General features: G+C 46.4%; 2 protein-coding genes across 5 annotated transcripts in view; both read right to left on the bottom strand.

Annotated features, from left to right (window-relative positions):
* CAMKK2 (calcium/calmodulin dependent protein kinase kinase 2) overlaps positions 1 to 2,824 on the bottom strand; it is a 54,118-nt gene extending 51,294 nt beyond the window's left edge. For all 4 annotated transcript variants that reach the window (XM_077159801.1, XM_077159802.1, XM_077159803.1 and 1 more), the window contains exon 1: positions 2,758 to 2,824. The gene's annotated coding sequence lies outside the window, so the exon portion shown is untranslated. The remainder of the gene's footprint in view (positions 1 to 2,757) is intronic.
* An 8,715-nt stretch (positions 2,825 to 11,539) lies between these two features.
* Positions 11,540 to 16,400, bottom strand: part of ANAPC5 (anaphase promoting complex subunit 5) — a 44,536-nt gene continuing 39,675 nt past the window's right edge. Inside the window, exons 16-17 of the mRNA XM_077159800.1 lie at positions 13,253 to 13,415; positions 11,540 to 12,844 (exon numbers count right to left, since the gene is read on the bottom strand). Coding sequence (XP_077015915.1) covers positions 12,633 to 12,844; positions 13,253 to 13,415 — 375 coding nt within the window. The 3' untranslated portion in view covers positions 11,540 to 12,632. The remainder of the gene's footprint in view (positions 12,845 to 13,252; positions 13,416 to 16,400) is intronic.

Below are 16,400 nucleotides of genomic sequence, written 5' to 3'. Positions count from 1 at the left end.
AGCTTGAAAGAAGAAGGGACAATTCCTAAAGGCAAACTCAATTTCCTCGACTTCCGGGAAAGAAGGCACAGATGGGAGCGTGGGGCCTGCCGCCAGGGTCCTGTGCCAGGCCTGCCTGAACTCCACCTCCAGGTTCTCTAACACAGGCCAAATGGAAAGAGCTACTGGGAAAGCAAAACACCTGCAGAAAAAAAATATATAGCACAACAAGGCCCTCTGACTCAAAGGAGCATTTGCCCGAATCACTGAGATTGGGAAAGGAAATGAGAACCAGATGCTTCCCACAGCCACCAGAAGTAGGTGTGACAGGGAGGGGAGAAAGTCCTGAGTGACCCCCAGCCAGTTACTTAACCTCTCTGAGCCCTTCTATAAAGTGGGTTTATTGTGGACTACAGGTGACTCTGGCCTGTGTTAAAATTTGAGCCCAAATACCTTGAAAACACACTTGCCCCATTCCACCTAGCCCATCCCTTTCCCCCTGAGAGAAGTGCTACCCACCCTGCTATTGGGTCTTGGATCCAGGAGAAAACTCCTGGAAAAGATTCCAGGGTGGATCCTTAGTGACTGCACAAAGTTGTCTCCACTAGATCATCCTAGGAGAGCCATCTCCCCCCTACCACCATCCAAGCTCTGATTTTTAGCCCATCCTTCAGGGCTCAGGACAAATGACACTTCCTCTGGGAAGCCTCCCAGATTCATACCACCATAAGGGATTACTCCAGAAGCCCCACTGCCTCTGTGTCCTCCACACCCACAACACTGATGCCTCAAAGTGTCTCCCGGGAGTGTTACTGACATTTAGGGCACAGCAATCCCTTATGCCACGGGGCTGCCTGCTTGCAGGGTATTTGGTGTCCCTGGCTTCTGCCCACCAAAAGCTAGGACTGCTCAGCATCATTTTGACAACCAAAAGTCGCCCCCATACTTTTCCCACCCCTGACGAGAACAACTGCATAGTTATTAGTGAATATTTTTGTTTACCAGCCCACTAACAACCAGGGGGCCAAGACAAGTCTAAGTAGCTCTGCATCCCCACCAGGACTGTTCGGATCTTGTGTTATCCTAGGTAGGTTGAGTAAACAAACCTGGGCTCTTCAGGAAACGAAGAGAAGACTTGACCTAGAACAGGTGGTAAAGCCCAAACACTCTAGGGCCTGACATGACTAGGTTGGCTGTGTGATCCTGGGCAAGATATTTAACCTCTCTGGGCCCATCTATAATATGGGATAACTCCAAGAAATACTGCAGGATTGCTGCAAAACTCAATTTCCTCGTCTAAGGGGATAGAAACCCCTGCCTCCGAGGTTTTGGTAGGCATTAAATGAGATAATGCATGCAAAACACAGCACAGTACCTGCTACACAGCCAAGGACTCATTCAGTGTTAGTTCTTAAAGCATTATTCTCATATTATTCCAATAGCTCATCAAATGACCCTAACACCCTATGACAACAAAATGTGCATGCCCTATGGCCAATGGTTGCTTTGTAGATGGGAGGGGCTCACTGGCCCCGAACCGGTTGGAAGGTGGGGAGGGCCCACCCTGAAGTTGCACTTGCACAGCATGCCTACTGTTTCTTCTTAAATTGCTTATCTGGGGAGTGTGGTTTGGGAGGAGGGGGGCGGCTAACGGTCCCCCAAAGCCCTCCCCTTTTGCTGACCCTACCTTCCCGGAGGAGCAAAGGGCCCCTGGGGACAGAGTCTGCCAGCCTAGCTCTGGGGCATGTGAAGTTTCTCTCTCCAGCACCGTGGGGCCTCGGAAGAGCGGGCGGAGGAAGGCAAAAGTTGCCTCTAAGGAGGTGGATGGACATCGCCTCCCACCCACGGAGCCCCCCGTTCGCGAGCAGCCCAGGACATGGCCCCGGAAGCTGGCTCCCTTCGCCGCGGTCTTCTGGGGGAGATGGGAGGGCTGAGCTGCAACCTCTCCGGCGCCAAGTGCGCGCAGCCCGGACGGCCGGCGGAGCTGTGAAAACACCCAGCTCCCAAGCGGGGCAGCGCCCGGGGCGGGGGAGAGCCGGGCAACGCTCCAGCCTGAAGCGGGTGGCCGCCCGGGCACCGGCACCCAAGGCGGAGCGGGGCTGGGCCCAGGATCCTAGAGAGTCCTCGGGCGGAGGGCGCCGGGGAGGCTTCTCTCCGCGTTCGCAGCCTGCTGCAGCCCCGAGGTGAATTTAGGTCAAAAGGACCAAGCCGGGAAGGCTTCAGGCTGAGCGAAGAGGAGAAGCAGACCGCGGAGAGGCAACGGTGGCCCGGGTCCCCACGACCGGAGGTGCAGGGTCCTGCCGCCAAGTGTCCAGCCCACAGGGCCTGGGTTTGCCCCCAAAACAAAAGAGGTGCGCGGGTGGGGGGGTGCTCAAAGTCCGGCGGCGCGAGCTTCCCCTGCGCGCTGGAGGTTTCCCCACCTGTCAACGCGAGGGGGTGGGCCTAGGCTGCCCCCAAGATCCTGGACTGTCCCTGCCCCCCGCCCGGTGACAGCGCTTCTAAACTCCGGGACCGCCCCTGCCACCCCGGTCGGGCGCGGCCCAGCCGAGGAGGCCACCCCGAGGCCCCGGGCGCCCCGAGGACTCGGAGGAAAGGGGCGTCCGCGGGCCGCGTCCCCCCACGTGGCTGGGCGTGGGGCGCCGCACGTGGGGTCCCCTCGGAGGAGGCAGCCGCGGGCCAGCCTCGGGGCTTTGTCTCGGGCCCTGGCACTGAACCCCCGGCCCGGAGTAGCCGAGGACACCCCGGGGCCCGCGGCCTCCGTCCGCCCCCTGCGCTCACCTGGGTTCCGCGCCGCCGCCTCCCGCGCTCTGCACCCGGGGCTGGGCTCGGCGCGGCCGCGCGCTCCTCTCCGCGGCCCCGGACGGGCGGCCGTGGCGGCGGTCGAGGGGGGGGCGGTCGGGGCGGGGCGGGGGGGAGGGAGGAGCCGCCCGGCCCCGGCACCCGCGCGACGGCGCCTCGGGCTCGGCGGGGATTGGCCACCGCCGCTGCCAACCCGAGCGCCGAGCCGCCTGCGCCCGGCGCGCGCCGCCCTTCGCGCGCTCCCGACGGCCCCGGCCCCGCGCGGGCGGGAGTCGGGGGGCGGGGCACGGGAGGTGGGGAAGGGAGCCGCGAGCCCGCGGAGCCCAAAGTAGCGGCGAGGCCCCGGGCGAGGAGAAGGGAGAGGAGGAGGTGCCGAGGAGGGAGCAGTGGGGCGCGGGCAGCACCCGCGCGGAGGAGACCGGCCGGGAGGGGGCGCGGTGACTTTGCCCCCGCCAGGCGGGACGCGCGGGGAGCGCTCGCTGGGTTCAGCCGAAAGCGTGGACGGCGCGGCCTCCGGCTGCTGCGGGGCGCCGCTGAGTCTTGGAAAGTGCCCGCAAGCCCGTGGGGTAACACGGGTTCCCGGGCCCCACCCCACGGCTGCTGGCTGCCCCTGCCGAAGGCGCCCTGCGGCGGAGGAGGCGCCCTGGAGCCCGGGCTCCCCACCCGCATTCGGAGGGTGCCCCCTCCCGCCCCCTGCCCCGGAGCCGACCCCAAAGGCTGGGGGATGGTGTGCACCGCCCACCCCACTCCAGGTCGTCACCCCCAACTGCAGCGAATCCAGCAGTGTTCTGATTTTTCCCCGTGAAAACTACTAAGATGTTTTTCGTGAAACCACATTCTTTTCAAACGTTCTCCGCCTCCCCCCCCCCCCCTTTTTGGAACCTGCTTTGCTGGAGTCCTAAATTTATGTTTCTCTTCCCATTAGGGTGACTGCACTGCGGGGTGAGGGTAGAGGGACAGCAGCCCCAGACCTGGACCGAAAGTTTCTCCTGCACCCAGTGGAATGGCCCCCTGACCCTGCCAAGCAGCCGAAGAAGAATCAAGAGATGAGAGGAAAGTCAAGCGACCAAGTAAGACAAAAGTTCAAAGCCCTCTTGCCGGCGTCCCAGCCCCCTGCTGGCTGGCTGCGCGGGTGCGTTCCAGCCTGCCCCGGACCTCACAAACCTTGCGGGGGCGTTCCAGGAAAAGGGCCACGCCCTTGTTACTCAGCATCGTGCTTTTGTTTGTGACAGTAAACCTCTGCGAGAAACCATCCTAAGTGTCCATCAGAGGACTGGAGAAATCAAATGGGCTACAGTCATATGATAGGACACTGTCCAAGAGCCCAAAATAGGATTTTTTTCCCACATAAAAAAGATCCAAAAAATAATAATAATAGTGGTAAGTAAAAGAACAAGTTGTAGAATTTAGTGTGAGGCATAATCTGCGTGTGTTTTTAAATCCCACACAGTATGCGTTGCTCACAGACACATCCCCTCCGGGAGCATGGGAGATGAGTACATGCTAGCTAGGTTCATGACAGTCTGCCACAAGGAAAAAAGTTTGGATGGAGAATTAGGGACAAGGAGCAAAGGAAGTTTGTAAAGTTTTATTCCTAAAAATGGATTTGAAGCAAATGGCAAAATGTTAATACTCAATTCTGAATGGTGCATGCATGTTTCTATATTTTTCTGTTTGTATATCCCCCCCAAAAAAAAAATATAGATTGGGGAGGGGGAACATTTTGGACATTTCTGACTCTAAGACAGGTCAGCAAACTTTTTCTGTAGAAAAGACCAGCTAGTAAATATTTTAGACTTTGCAGACAAGTTGGCCTCTACATGGCAGCCATTGACAAGAGCAAACGAATAGCCATGGCTGGGTTCCAATAAAACTGTTTAGGAACACTGAAAAGTGAATTTCATATAATTTCACACATCACCAAATTTTTTTTTTTTTTGGTAAAGGATGATGTTGACGGTGTTTTAAAACTTCAGCTTCTGTATGAGACCCAAGGAAGAGATGTTTAGTGAAAAACATATTTTTGGTAGCACAATATCTAATTTAACTTGTATGGTGAGCTTATTCGAACGCCATAATTACATGGAGCCTTGAATAGCGAGTGAGAGCTTGTTGGTTTGTGCAGGTTAGTGTGATGCCCCAATATATCCCAGAGTAATCTGGGCAGAAGATTAGAAAGTATTTGCAAAGTCCCCTTTGGGGGATCTGGGGAGAAAGGAGAAATATTAAACTTCCCCATCTGGGGAAGACCTGATACTCTTGCAAGCATTAGAGACTCCCAAGTTGATTGGCCAGGCCCTCAATCTTAGGGCTCACCCGTATGAAACTTATTCCTGCAAAGGAGAAAGTCAGTCTACTTATGCGTATGCCAAAGAGTCATCCCCAGAGAACCTCTTTTATTGCTCAGATGTGGCCTCACTCTATAAGCCAACTCTGCAAGTGAACTCACTGCCTTTCCCTCCCCCCTTCGTGGGACATGACTCCCAGGGGTGTAAACGCCTTGGCAATGTGAGACATGGCTTCCGGGGCCTTGGCATCATGGGATCGAGAAAGCCTTCTTGACCAAAAGGGGGAAGAGAGAAATGAGACAAAATAAGGTTCCAGTGGCTGAGAGATTTCAAATAGAGTTGGGAAGTCATTCTGGAGGTTATTCTTATGTATAGATATCCCTTTCCAGTTTTTGGTGTTTGGGAGTAGCTAGAGGGAAATACCTGTTAATGATGAACTGTAATCTTGTAGCCTTCATTCTTGAAGGTGATTGTGTGACTATAGAGCTTTTACGGTATGACCATGTGATTGTGAAAACCTTGTGACTGACACTCCCTTTATCCAGTGTGTGGGATGAGTAAGAAAATAAAGACCAAAAAAAGTGACTAACGGGGGGATGGGAACTTTTCAGTGTTCTTTTTTTTTTAACTTTTAAGTTTTCTTCTTATTTTTATTTTATTGGGGGGAGTAATGAAAATCTTCAAAAATCGATTGTAATAATGACTCACAGCTATATGATGATACTGCGAACCACTGATTGTATACTTGGATAATATGGTATGTGAATTATAATATATACCAATAAAATTGCATTAGAATATTGACTTTTGATTTTTTTCCAACTATTTAAAAATGTAAAAAGCATTCTTAGCTAGCAGGCCTTATAAAAATAGGTGGCCTGCAATCCTAAAGAACACCTAGGGCAATATATAAGATTCTACAAAGATTCCATGCACTAGGGTAACTTTCTAGAAACCTACAACTCCAGCTGGGTCCCTGGACCAGATAAGTCCTGAAACCTTGAGGGGTCAGCCTCTTCAGAGCATCAGCTAGTTCCATCGACAGCCCCTTCCAATATGAAAAAGTTAGAATGGGTAAAACCCAAATACCCCTTAAGAGTGGGACAGAAAGATCAAAGGTAATGGTGGAGTTTTACAGAGAAGGTAGGGTTTAACAAATGAATATGATTGCTGAATCCTTAAATTGATGTTTCTTTTAGTCTCCAGTATCTTAGAGCAGCTAGAAGTAAAAACCTAAAATTATAGAATTGTAACCCATACCAACTCTGAAATCTGTTCTACAACTAATTGTGGTACTATGCTTTGAAGTTTATCACTTTTTTGTATATATGTTATTTTTCACACACAAAAAAAGTCGATAGTGATGATAAAAAATATGTATTCCTTCTAGCCTCCTATATTCTGGAGCAGCTAGAAGGAAAACTCTGAGATGATGGTATGGCAGCCCATGACAAACTCTGGGATCTGTCCTGTAACTACTTGTTGAAGAGTGCTTTGAAAACTGCTTTTTTCTTTCTTTGCTTTGTATATTATGTTATATTATACAATAAAAAGTTAAAAAAAAAAAACCAAACAAACAGGTGGACTGACAGTTTTGACCCATGAATAGTAGTTTGGCCACCCCTGTTCTAGAGTAGCCAAAATAGACATTCATCGATGTCTTTTCTGGTTACTTGTTGAACTATGTGATTCCACGTGTTTATGTCATGTTACTAAATTGCCTGTTTTATTGGAACATTGTAACTAACAGTCAATATAGATATCAGAAACTCAGACATACATATATAGGTATGAGAAGTCAGAAGCCAAGTAAGGAAGACAGGTCAGAAGGAACCTAAATAGAAGGAACCTATTTAAATGCCCATGATTCACTTCTTCCTAGAATTCCCGGAAATCCCATGATCCAGGCCCTCTCTAACCTCCCCCTAACTCTAAAGCAAGGACTGTCCTGTTTATTTGATGCTCAGCTGCTGTGTCTATCTTTTTACTTTCTCACTCATACATTGGACTTTATCAATAGGGCGATGAGGAGCCTGGGAAAGTAGCACATCAAGCTGTGGGTGTGCTCTCAGCATGTGGTTGAGAATGCACAGCGTTGGGGTCCGAAAGACCCAGCTCAAATCCCAGCTTTGCTAGTTACCAGCTGTGCGGCCTTGGGCTAGTGTCACCCAGTTTGGTTTCAACATCTGTTAAGTGAGAATAAGAATAGCACCTGCCTGACAGCTTTGGGTGTGAGGTCTAAATATGATAACATTTGGAAAGTACTTACTAGGCTAAGTGATGCCAACTATTACTAATATACTTAGCACAGGGCTAAAAACCTCCTTGACTACATGTCTTTCTTATTAAAGTGAATTAGAATAAAGCAGAGAACATCATGTTCCCTTTTCAATGACATTCGGGCCCCCTTATGATGGGAATCATCCCACTCAGGAAAAGAGAGCTATCAAAGTAAGAATTAGCTTTGCTTTTTGGGTTTCCTCCACCAAGAACACCAGAAAAGTCTTATTTTAGGCAAACAGATCTTGTTGTCTTGACGACAGACTGCCAAGAAAATAAGTAAACAGGGCATCTGAATCTTATTTTTAAAAGAAACTTGAACATTACAAAGGAGGGGGCAGAAAAGTAAGACCTGACAATTATCTCGAGCACCAAGGCAGCATTGTGTTTGCCAAGGTGCTGTCTTCTCTGAACCACTCTGGGTTCCACTCATGCTTATTCTTCGGAATGTTCCGCCTCCCAAACCTTGAACTTCCAGAGAGAGGATGGCAGGGTTAACGAATCACACAGACGTATTGCATTTGTTGTATCTTTCCCACGCAACAGGACAGTAGGAAAGCACAGGCAAAAAAAAAGATCTTGAGAAATGTTTCTTCAATTGGCACTAATGTGTTCATTAGTCCCAAATCAACATGCTAAAAGGAGAAGTCAGAGCGGGCATAGCTGTGGATGCTCCTCATTGGTCTTAGCATACAACTGTGAGAATGGAAATAACCGCCCAAAAATGTTGGGGCCAAGATTTAAAACACTCTGAACAAGTAGAATTACCCAAGTTATATAGGTGAACCCAGGGGTCTGGTGGAAAGGGGCATGCAGCAGGCTTTGGCATCGATCACACTCAGGACTGAATCCTGACTCTGGTCCTTCTTAGACAGGGAGCTGGGTGAGGCCAGATCTCTGGGGCTCGAGTTCCTCCCCTGTAAAGTGGTAATGGCACTTGGTGCACAGCATTAGAGATGACAGGTACATGCGAATGTACCTAGTCCTGTGGCTGGCCGGTAACAAGGCACAGTTATCAATTATGCATTCGACAAACTGAAAACCATGTTCACACAAACAGTAGAGTACTTTTGAAAACTCTGGGAACAAATGGCTTAAGGATAATGCGCCAGCTAGGTGGGAATCCCTGCTCTCTAATAGCTGAGTGACCCGGGGCAAGTGATTTCACCTCCTTATGCCTCAGTTTCTTCATCTGCTAAATGGGATTGAAATTGCCTATATACAATTGCTGTGAAGATCTAAAGATATTAATATATTTAAAGAACTCATGACAAGGCATTCTGTAAATGTTAGTTATTTGTTCCCGTCAGCCCCAGGGCTGAAAACATCCAACACCAAACCTGGCAGGGAGAGTCCCGAGGGTGCACAGCCACTGGCTCAGACATCGCACCTTTCTTCTCTTCCCCCCTGAGGATACTTCCCAGCACTCTCTGGTATAGTCCTGGATGCCCACTGACTACCAAGCTTCAATTTCCTCCTTACTAAACCCTTTCCCCATTCAACCAGATCATCCTTACACCCTTTCATTTCACCACCATAATTACGTCAATCTGACTCCTCCTTCTTCACCAAATGCTCCACCAGGAAAAGAGCAAATGAACTGGTTCCCAGACAGTTCTGAGTTTTGGGGTCACTCTGATGTTTCCACTTTCTAATCAAACCACTATTCTTCCTGGAGGAGATGGGCCCCAGCCAAGAAATCTGGCACAGATGGCAGGGGACCACAGACTCCTTCGGTTAGCTTTGAATGCAGGTTCTCCCTCCCTGCCAGGGCAAATGTACAGCAAGCGGGGAGTAGAGGGTGGCCCACGGCTTCGTGGGCCTGTAACCCGTGTGGGTGCAGAGTCCTAGGCTCAGAGGGGTCCTGTGCTTGTTTAATGCTCTGCTCTTGGTTTTGACATTTTAAAAAATATTTTTCTTTTAAACAGAGACCTTGAGTTTTCATTTTGCACTGGGCTTCACAAATGATGAAGCTGGTCTTGCTCAGGCTGGTGCTTTCTATCTTTTCTGTGGGTATCTGTGGGGTCAGCTGAGCATCCTTGCCCACCCCCTACCCAGCTCTTAGACCATCTGGCACTGAAGCAGAGAGGGTAAGGGCATTTCTTGGGTTGGAAGTATCTTACTTTAAACATATTTATCCAAAATCGCATCAGATAGTAGTTCTAGGGGGTGAGAGGACGGAGGAAAAGAGAGAATTATTGCCTAATGGGTGCAGAGTTTAGGGTTGAGGTGGTGAAAAAGTTGGGGTCATGGATATTGGTGATGGTAGCATAATATCATGAATGTAATGACTACTGAACTGTATACTTCAAAGTAATTAAAATGGGAAAATCTGAGTTGTATATTTGTTACTACAATAACATTTTTTTTTTTAAACATGGGCAGGCACCGGGAATCGAACCCGGGTCCTCGGGCATGGCAGGCAAGCATTCTTGCCTGCTGAACCACTGTGGCCCGCCCAGATCACTAGCATTTCAAACTAAATCTATTTTAACATTTGTTCCCCCTATTATTTATCTGTATTCCATATGTTCCTCTCATCTGTTGACAAGGTAGATAAAAGGAGCATCAGACACAAAGTTTTCACAATCACACAGTCACATTGTGAAAGCTATATCATTATCCAATCATCCTCAAGAAACATGGCTACTGGAACACAGCTCTACATTTTCCGGCAGTTCCCTCCAGCCTCTCCATTATACCTTGAATAACAAGGTGATATCTACTTAATGCGTAAGAATAACCTCCAGGATAACCTCTCCACTCTGTTTGGAATCTCTTAGCCATTAACACTTTGTCTCATTTCACTCTTCCCCCTTTTGGTCGAGGAGGTTTTCTCAATCCCTTGATTCTGAGTTTCAGCTCATTCTAGGGTTTTTCTCAATCCCTTGATGCTGAGTCTCAGCTCATTCTAGGATTTCTCTCCCACGTTGCCAGGAAGGTCCACACCCATGGAAGTCATGTCCCATGTAGACAGGGGGAGGGCAGTGAGTTTGCTCGTTGTGTTGGCTGGAGAGAGAGGCCACATCTGAGCAGCAAAAGAGGTTCTCTTGGGGGTGACCATTAGGCCTAAATTTTAAGTAGACTTGACCTATCCTTTGTGGGGTTAAGTTTCATATGAACAAACCCCAAGACTGGGGGCTCAGCCTATAGCTTTGGTTGTCCACACTGCTTGTGAGAATATCAAGAATTCAACTTGGGGAAGTTGAATATCTCCCCGTTCCCACCATTCCCCGAAGGGGGCTTTGTAAATACTTTTCCACTCACTGATCAAATCACTCTGGGATTCATCAGGGCATCACCTGGACAAACCAACAAAATCTCATGTCCTATACAAAGTTCAATGTACTTAAGGTGTTCAATCAACTATCTACATAAGTTATATTAGGAGATGCTCTAGTCAATTTACAGATTTGTACCAAATAAACACTTTTTGCTTTAGTCTCACACATTAGTTGAAATTTTAAAATATTAAGTACCATCCATTTTCAGCACACTGCAGTAATGACATTCTTTTGTTCTTCCTCATGCAAAAACATTTTTTAAATTTGTACATTTAGTCACCATCATTATACACTCTAGGCATTCCTAGATTACACCATCTCAATCTTTATCATCTATCTTTCTTTGTGATTTCATTTATGCCCCAGCCCTCCTCCCTCTATCATTCTCATATGCAGCTTCATTCAGTGTTTTAACATAATTGTATTACAGTTAGGTAATACTGTGCTGTCCATTTCTGAGTTTTTATATTCAGTCCTGTTGCACAATCTGGATCCCTTCAGCTCCAATTACCCAATATCTTACCCTATTTCTATCCCCTGATGGTCTCTGTTACCAAGGAAATATTCCAAGTTTATTCACTAATGTCAGTTCATATCAGTGAGACCGTACAGTATTTGTCCTTTTGTTTCTGGCTAATCACACTCAGCATAATGTTACAATAACATTTTTTTTGTAAAAATTCAAAATTAGCATCAAATGGGAGAAAACATTTGGAAGAATAAAAAGAAAGTGATAATATTTTGAGAAATATTTAACACCAAGTTGAGTTAAATGCACGTGGTATTTCTCTCCACTTTCCCTTCCTTTCCTGGGAATAATTACTTTTTTACTATATAGCCTTTAATGCTACTTTTTACCAAACACGTGTATATCCTTCTTGAAAATTTTAAGAAAATCTTTTTAAACATCAACTAACCAATTAGTGTGCCTATTTCTACAGGAGACCTCTTCTTTTCCAAAGAAGCTGTCTTTGGCCAGCAAACATATCCCAAAGAGTGGGAGTTGTTTTACATGGTTTCAAAGCGCTCTGGAGATAAATTATTTCCCATCAGAAGGTTTAAGATTAACAGAGAAAGAGCTGATGACAGAAGCTACGAAATTTACTTGGTTCCTTGTTGCTTTCTAAGGGCTATTTGGGTACAGCTGCCGTTTCAGTCTTGAAATATAGGAAATTTTTCTGTGAACACTCATGGAGAAGAGAAATTTATGAACAGACAAAGCAGTAACTGGCTTCTGCTTAACTGCAGGGTTGAAATATATAAATTATATACAGTGTATACTTGAGTCTTTGCATCCACACACCTTGGAGGTTCTATTTCTTAATTTACAATAATCTCATTCATGATGAATCCTAGATTTCATTAGCATCCCTCATTTATATAATTATTTGTAGGAAAAATCTATCCAAGCAGATGACATCAGAAAGCCAACACCCAGAAAATGACTGAAATATGCTTCTTGTCATTGGTCAAAAAAACCATAAAAGATCTTTCCCTTCTTAGTCTCCAGTCAGGGACCAACCCTCAGGCTGAGCACCCTCAGGCTGTCCTCAGCCCTGATTCACGCCGACAGAGCAGGGGAATTCAGAAGGAAGTCCTAGCCTCATATACATCTGTGCTGACCCCTTAGAGAGAGCTACTAGTACCCTACGGGGCACCTGTCTGAGCATGTGCTAAACAAGTCTACGTAACCATGGAGAGCACGCACAATGTCTGATAAAGATATTGGCAAATTTGCTCCCCCCCCCAAAAAAAAAACAACATAGTCCTTGACACCTGCACTAATCAGCAAAACAGCTATTTATTAACAAAAAAAAATTGGTGTCCTCTGCTACCAAAAGGAGAGATGAGGGGGAACAAAACAAATAAATACTCTCTAGGAACAATATAAAACAAACTGATCAGACGCAGTCTGTTGACGAGGGAGACAGGTAGTTACAAGCCATCATTCATGTGGAGGGAGGGAGGGTGCCCATGTCCAAATCGCATGGTGGGGCCCTCACTAGAGATGGCTGACCAGGGGCACCCCGGGGGATGGCAGTTCCTGGTGCAGCTGCCGGAAGAGCATTGCACACCGGTTCCTCTCCTGGGTCCTCCCCAGGCTGTGGTACAGCCTGGCCTGGAAGTACACGACGTCTCTGATCTGCTCTTTGCAGTCGACCTTTGCAAAGTAGCTCCTGGCTTCGTTGAGGTTCTCAATGGCGGCCTCCAGAGCTGAGGGAAAGAAATGCCACATGCATTGAACTCGATACTTTACACATAGCTTTCCAACTTGATATCTAGTTTTATTTGTTTAATTTTCACCAGATAGTTTATATTTACTTGAGAGAAAAAAATGTTTAAAAAGGAACTAGAGTGAGTTGAGAAAAAAGGTCTGTAGTACTGATTTCTAATCTGGCACCTAGCTCTACAGGGTTAAAATAACCATTCATTTGCCCTCAACCCTTCTTCCAGGCTTGCACGTGAGAGAACTTTAAATGCTGAATGAAATGTCAACATATATTTGTGAAAACTCTGAACTTAAATACTGCCTCAAATGTAAGGTCTTTTCTTCTTCTGGGCCCTAAATTTTATAAGTTTTCTGAGAGAGTATTTCCTAACAATCTCTGTAAGGCCTCCTACCTTCTGCTTTCTTTGGTGGGTCATAGGAAGCTGCTGAAGCCACCTGGCACTTGGCCACCAAGAACATGGCACAGCCTTTATCCAGGACGGCGCCGTCAGCCAGGATGGGCTCAATGGCCATGTGCAGGAGACTCAGCGCCTGTTCAGGGATTCCGAGGATGAGCTGAAAGAGAAAGAGCATGGTCCTGTACACCCCCACACCTGCTGCCAGGAAGAGCTTTCTTTCTTTGCTTCCAGATCTTCTTCCCAGAGTGGCTGTCTCTGGCGAATCTTCTCCCTGACGTACTACATTACAACATGGACCAACCTGAGAAAATGTGATGAGCAGCAATCTGATTTAGACTCTGATAGATTATCAGGGAATGATACTTCACATTAGGGAAAGGTTTTTGTCTTTAGAAAATGACCCAACATAGATATATCCTTTAGATCGTGATTCCAATGGGTTGAACCAGCTATATAACCACCACTGAGGTGAAGGGCGGTCACTAAGAAAATAATTCAGATGTATATGGCAGGCGGCCCTGATCAAATGATGAGATGTTTCAGGGCTCTATCTCCCTATAGAAATTTTGAACAACCAGCAAAAACTGGCAGAAACATTCTTCTCAAAGCTCCAGAAACACTCAAAGTGGTGATAAGGTGACTGCCAAACCATGATAAAGGCTATTTAAAAGTGGTAGAATCTTGTAGCACCTTGGCTGGCCCCTCCCCACCCTCAGCAGTGTGGTTCATAGTATCATGCAGTTCCCTGGTCCCGGCTCCAAGGGGAGCAGAATACCCCTCACGCACAGACTGACCAAAACTGCTGGTGGTAGCCTGAGGAACCCACCATTCAGGAACTCGCCCTGCCTCTACAGAGCTCCCCTACAGACGCTGTGGGACAGCTGTCAAGTGACTGCCTAGGGCAAGGGAAGCTGGCTGTGGGATATGCAGTGTAGTGCCTGAGGAAACTGTTTCCTAGGGAAGAGGGGACATTCCTGTCACATAAATGAGGGAATTCCTAGCACATTATGCACATGCACAAGACAAGAAAGGGCCAGGGAAGCCCTTATGCTTCAGCCTCAAGCTATTCTTTAAACTCACCGTATGGATAAGCTCTGATGCAGATCACTGGCACACATCAATCTGCAAAGACTGGGAAGGTATTTCCTTTTTTTGTTGTTAGCTCCTGGCACTCCAGGGAACCTTTGTGATAACACTAGCTGCTGGACCAAACACCCAAAAAAAAACTAGCTGGACACAAACTTAAGGAACAGACACCAGAGAGTCTAAATTTCAGAAATATCACATTAAAATATCAAAATGTTAAAGTTTAAACAAAAGGTAACAAAACATACGAAGAAACAGAACGTGATTGCTCAGCCAAAGGAGAAAATTAAGGCATTAGAAATCATCTGTGAGGAATCAGACAAAAACTTTTTAAAAAATGGCCCTACTTCGTCCAGAGATATGAATGAAACTGATCTGGATAGGACTAAGGTAAATCAGAATCCTGGGTAAAGGATGATATGGCTCATATTTGCAAACTTCAACTCTTGAGATCAAAGGGAGAGATGTTCATTAGGTGCAAAATTTATATTATGGGTAACACATTATCTAATTTAACTTGTATGATCAGTTTACTTGAAAACCAAAATTACATGGAATCTTGAATAGGAGTGAAATCTTGTTGCCTTGTACAGGGTAGTGTGATGTCCCAATATATCCCAGTGTAATCTGGGCAGAGAATAAAAAAGTATTTGCAAAGTCCCTCTGGGGGACTGGGGAGAAAGGAGGAAATATTCAACTTCCCCATCTGGGGAATCCCTGATATTCTTGCAAGCAGTGGGGACAACCAATTCAATAGGATGAGCCCTCAATCTTGGGACTTGCCCCTATGAAACGAATTCCTGCAAAGGAGAGGCTAAGCCTTCTGAAAATTATGCCTAAGAGTCACTCCCAAAGAGCCTCTTTTGTTGCTTAGATGTGGCCTCTCTCTCTAAGCTAACTTGGCAGGTGAACTCACTACCCTCCACTCTGCGCCGGACATGACTCCCAGGGAAGTAAATATCCCTGGCAATGTGGGACCTAGCTCCCAGAGTTGAGCCAGGACCCAGCATCATCGGAATGAGAAAGCCTTCTTGACCAAAAGGGGGAAGAGAGAAATGAGGCAAAATAAAGTCTTGTGGCTAAGAGATTTCAAACAGAGTCAAGAGGTTATCCTGGAGATTATTCTTATGCATTATATAAATATCCATTTTTAGTTTATGGTGTATTGGAGTGGCTAGAGGGATATTTCTGAAACTGATGAACTGTGTTCCAGTATCCTTGATTCTTGAAGAAGACTGTATAACCATATAGCTTTTATCATGTGACTGTGTGATTGTGAAAACCTGTGTCTGATGCTTCTTTCATCCAGGGTATGGACAGATGAGTATAAATAAATAAATAAATAATAGGGGAAAATAAAGGGCAAAATTTGGGTAAACTGAAATATTGTGGGTCAATGAGAGGGAGGGGTAAGGGGTATGGGATGTACGCGTTCCTCTTTTTTTTTTCTTTTTCTTTTTTCTAGAGTGATGCAAATGTTCTAAAAATGATCATGGTAAAGAATACACAACTATGTGATGACACTGTGAGCCAACGATTGTATAGTATGGTTGGACTATATGTTTGTGTGGATATTTCTCAATAAAAATATATATTTTGAAAATGGTCCTAAATATACTCAAAGAGCTAAAGTAAATCATGGCCAAAGAACTAAAGGAAATCAGAAAAATAACATATGAACACAAAGATAATATCAATAGAGAGATGGAAATTACTAAAAGGAACCAAACAGAGCTGAAGACCATATTAACAGAAATTAAAAATTCCTTAGAGGACTTCAACAGCAGACTGGAACCAGCAGAAGAAAGAATTAGTGAATTTAAAGATTAGAGCATGGAAACCACATAGTTTCTGAGAAGCAGAAAGAAAAGAAAATGAAGAAAAGTGAACAGAGCCTGAGGAACCTGTGGGACACCATCAAGCATACCAATATACAGTCCCTTATGGGACTGTGGGAGTCCCATAAGGAGAAGAAAGAGGGAAAGGGGCAGAGAGAATATTCAAAGAAATAATGGCTGAAAATGTAAAATTTAACATAAGACATGAATATACACAT

The sequence above is a fragment of the Tamandua tetradactyla genome, chromosome 5, assembly GCF_023851605.1.
Source record: "Tamandua tetradactyla isolate mTamTet1 chromosome 5, mTamTet1.pri, whole genome shotgun sequence".
Taxonomy (NCBI): domain Eukaryota; kingdom Metazoa; phylum Chordata; class Mammalia; order Pilosa; family Myrmecophagidae; genus Tamandua; species Tamandua tetradactyla.
The sequence above is the reverse complement of the archived record's forward strand: the minus strand, read 5'-3'. Positions and strand labels throughout refer to the sequence as shown.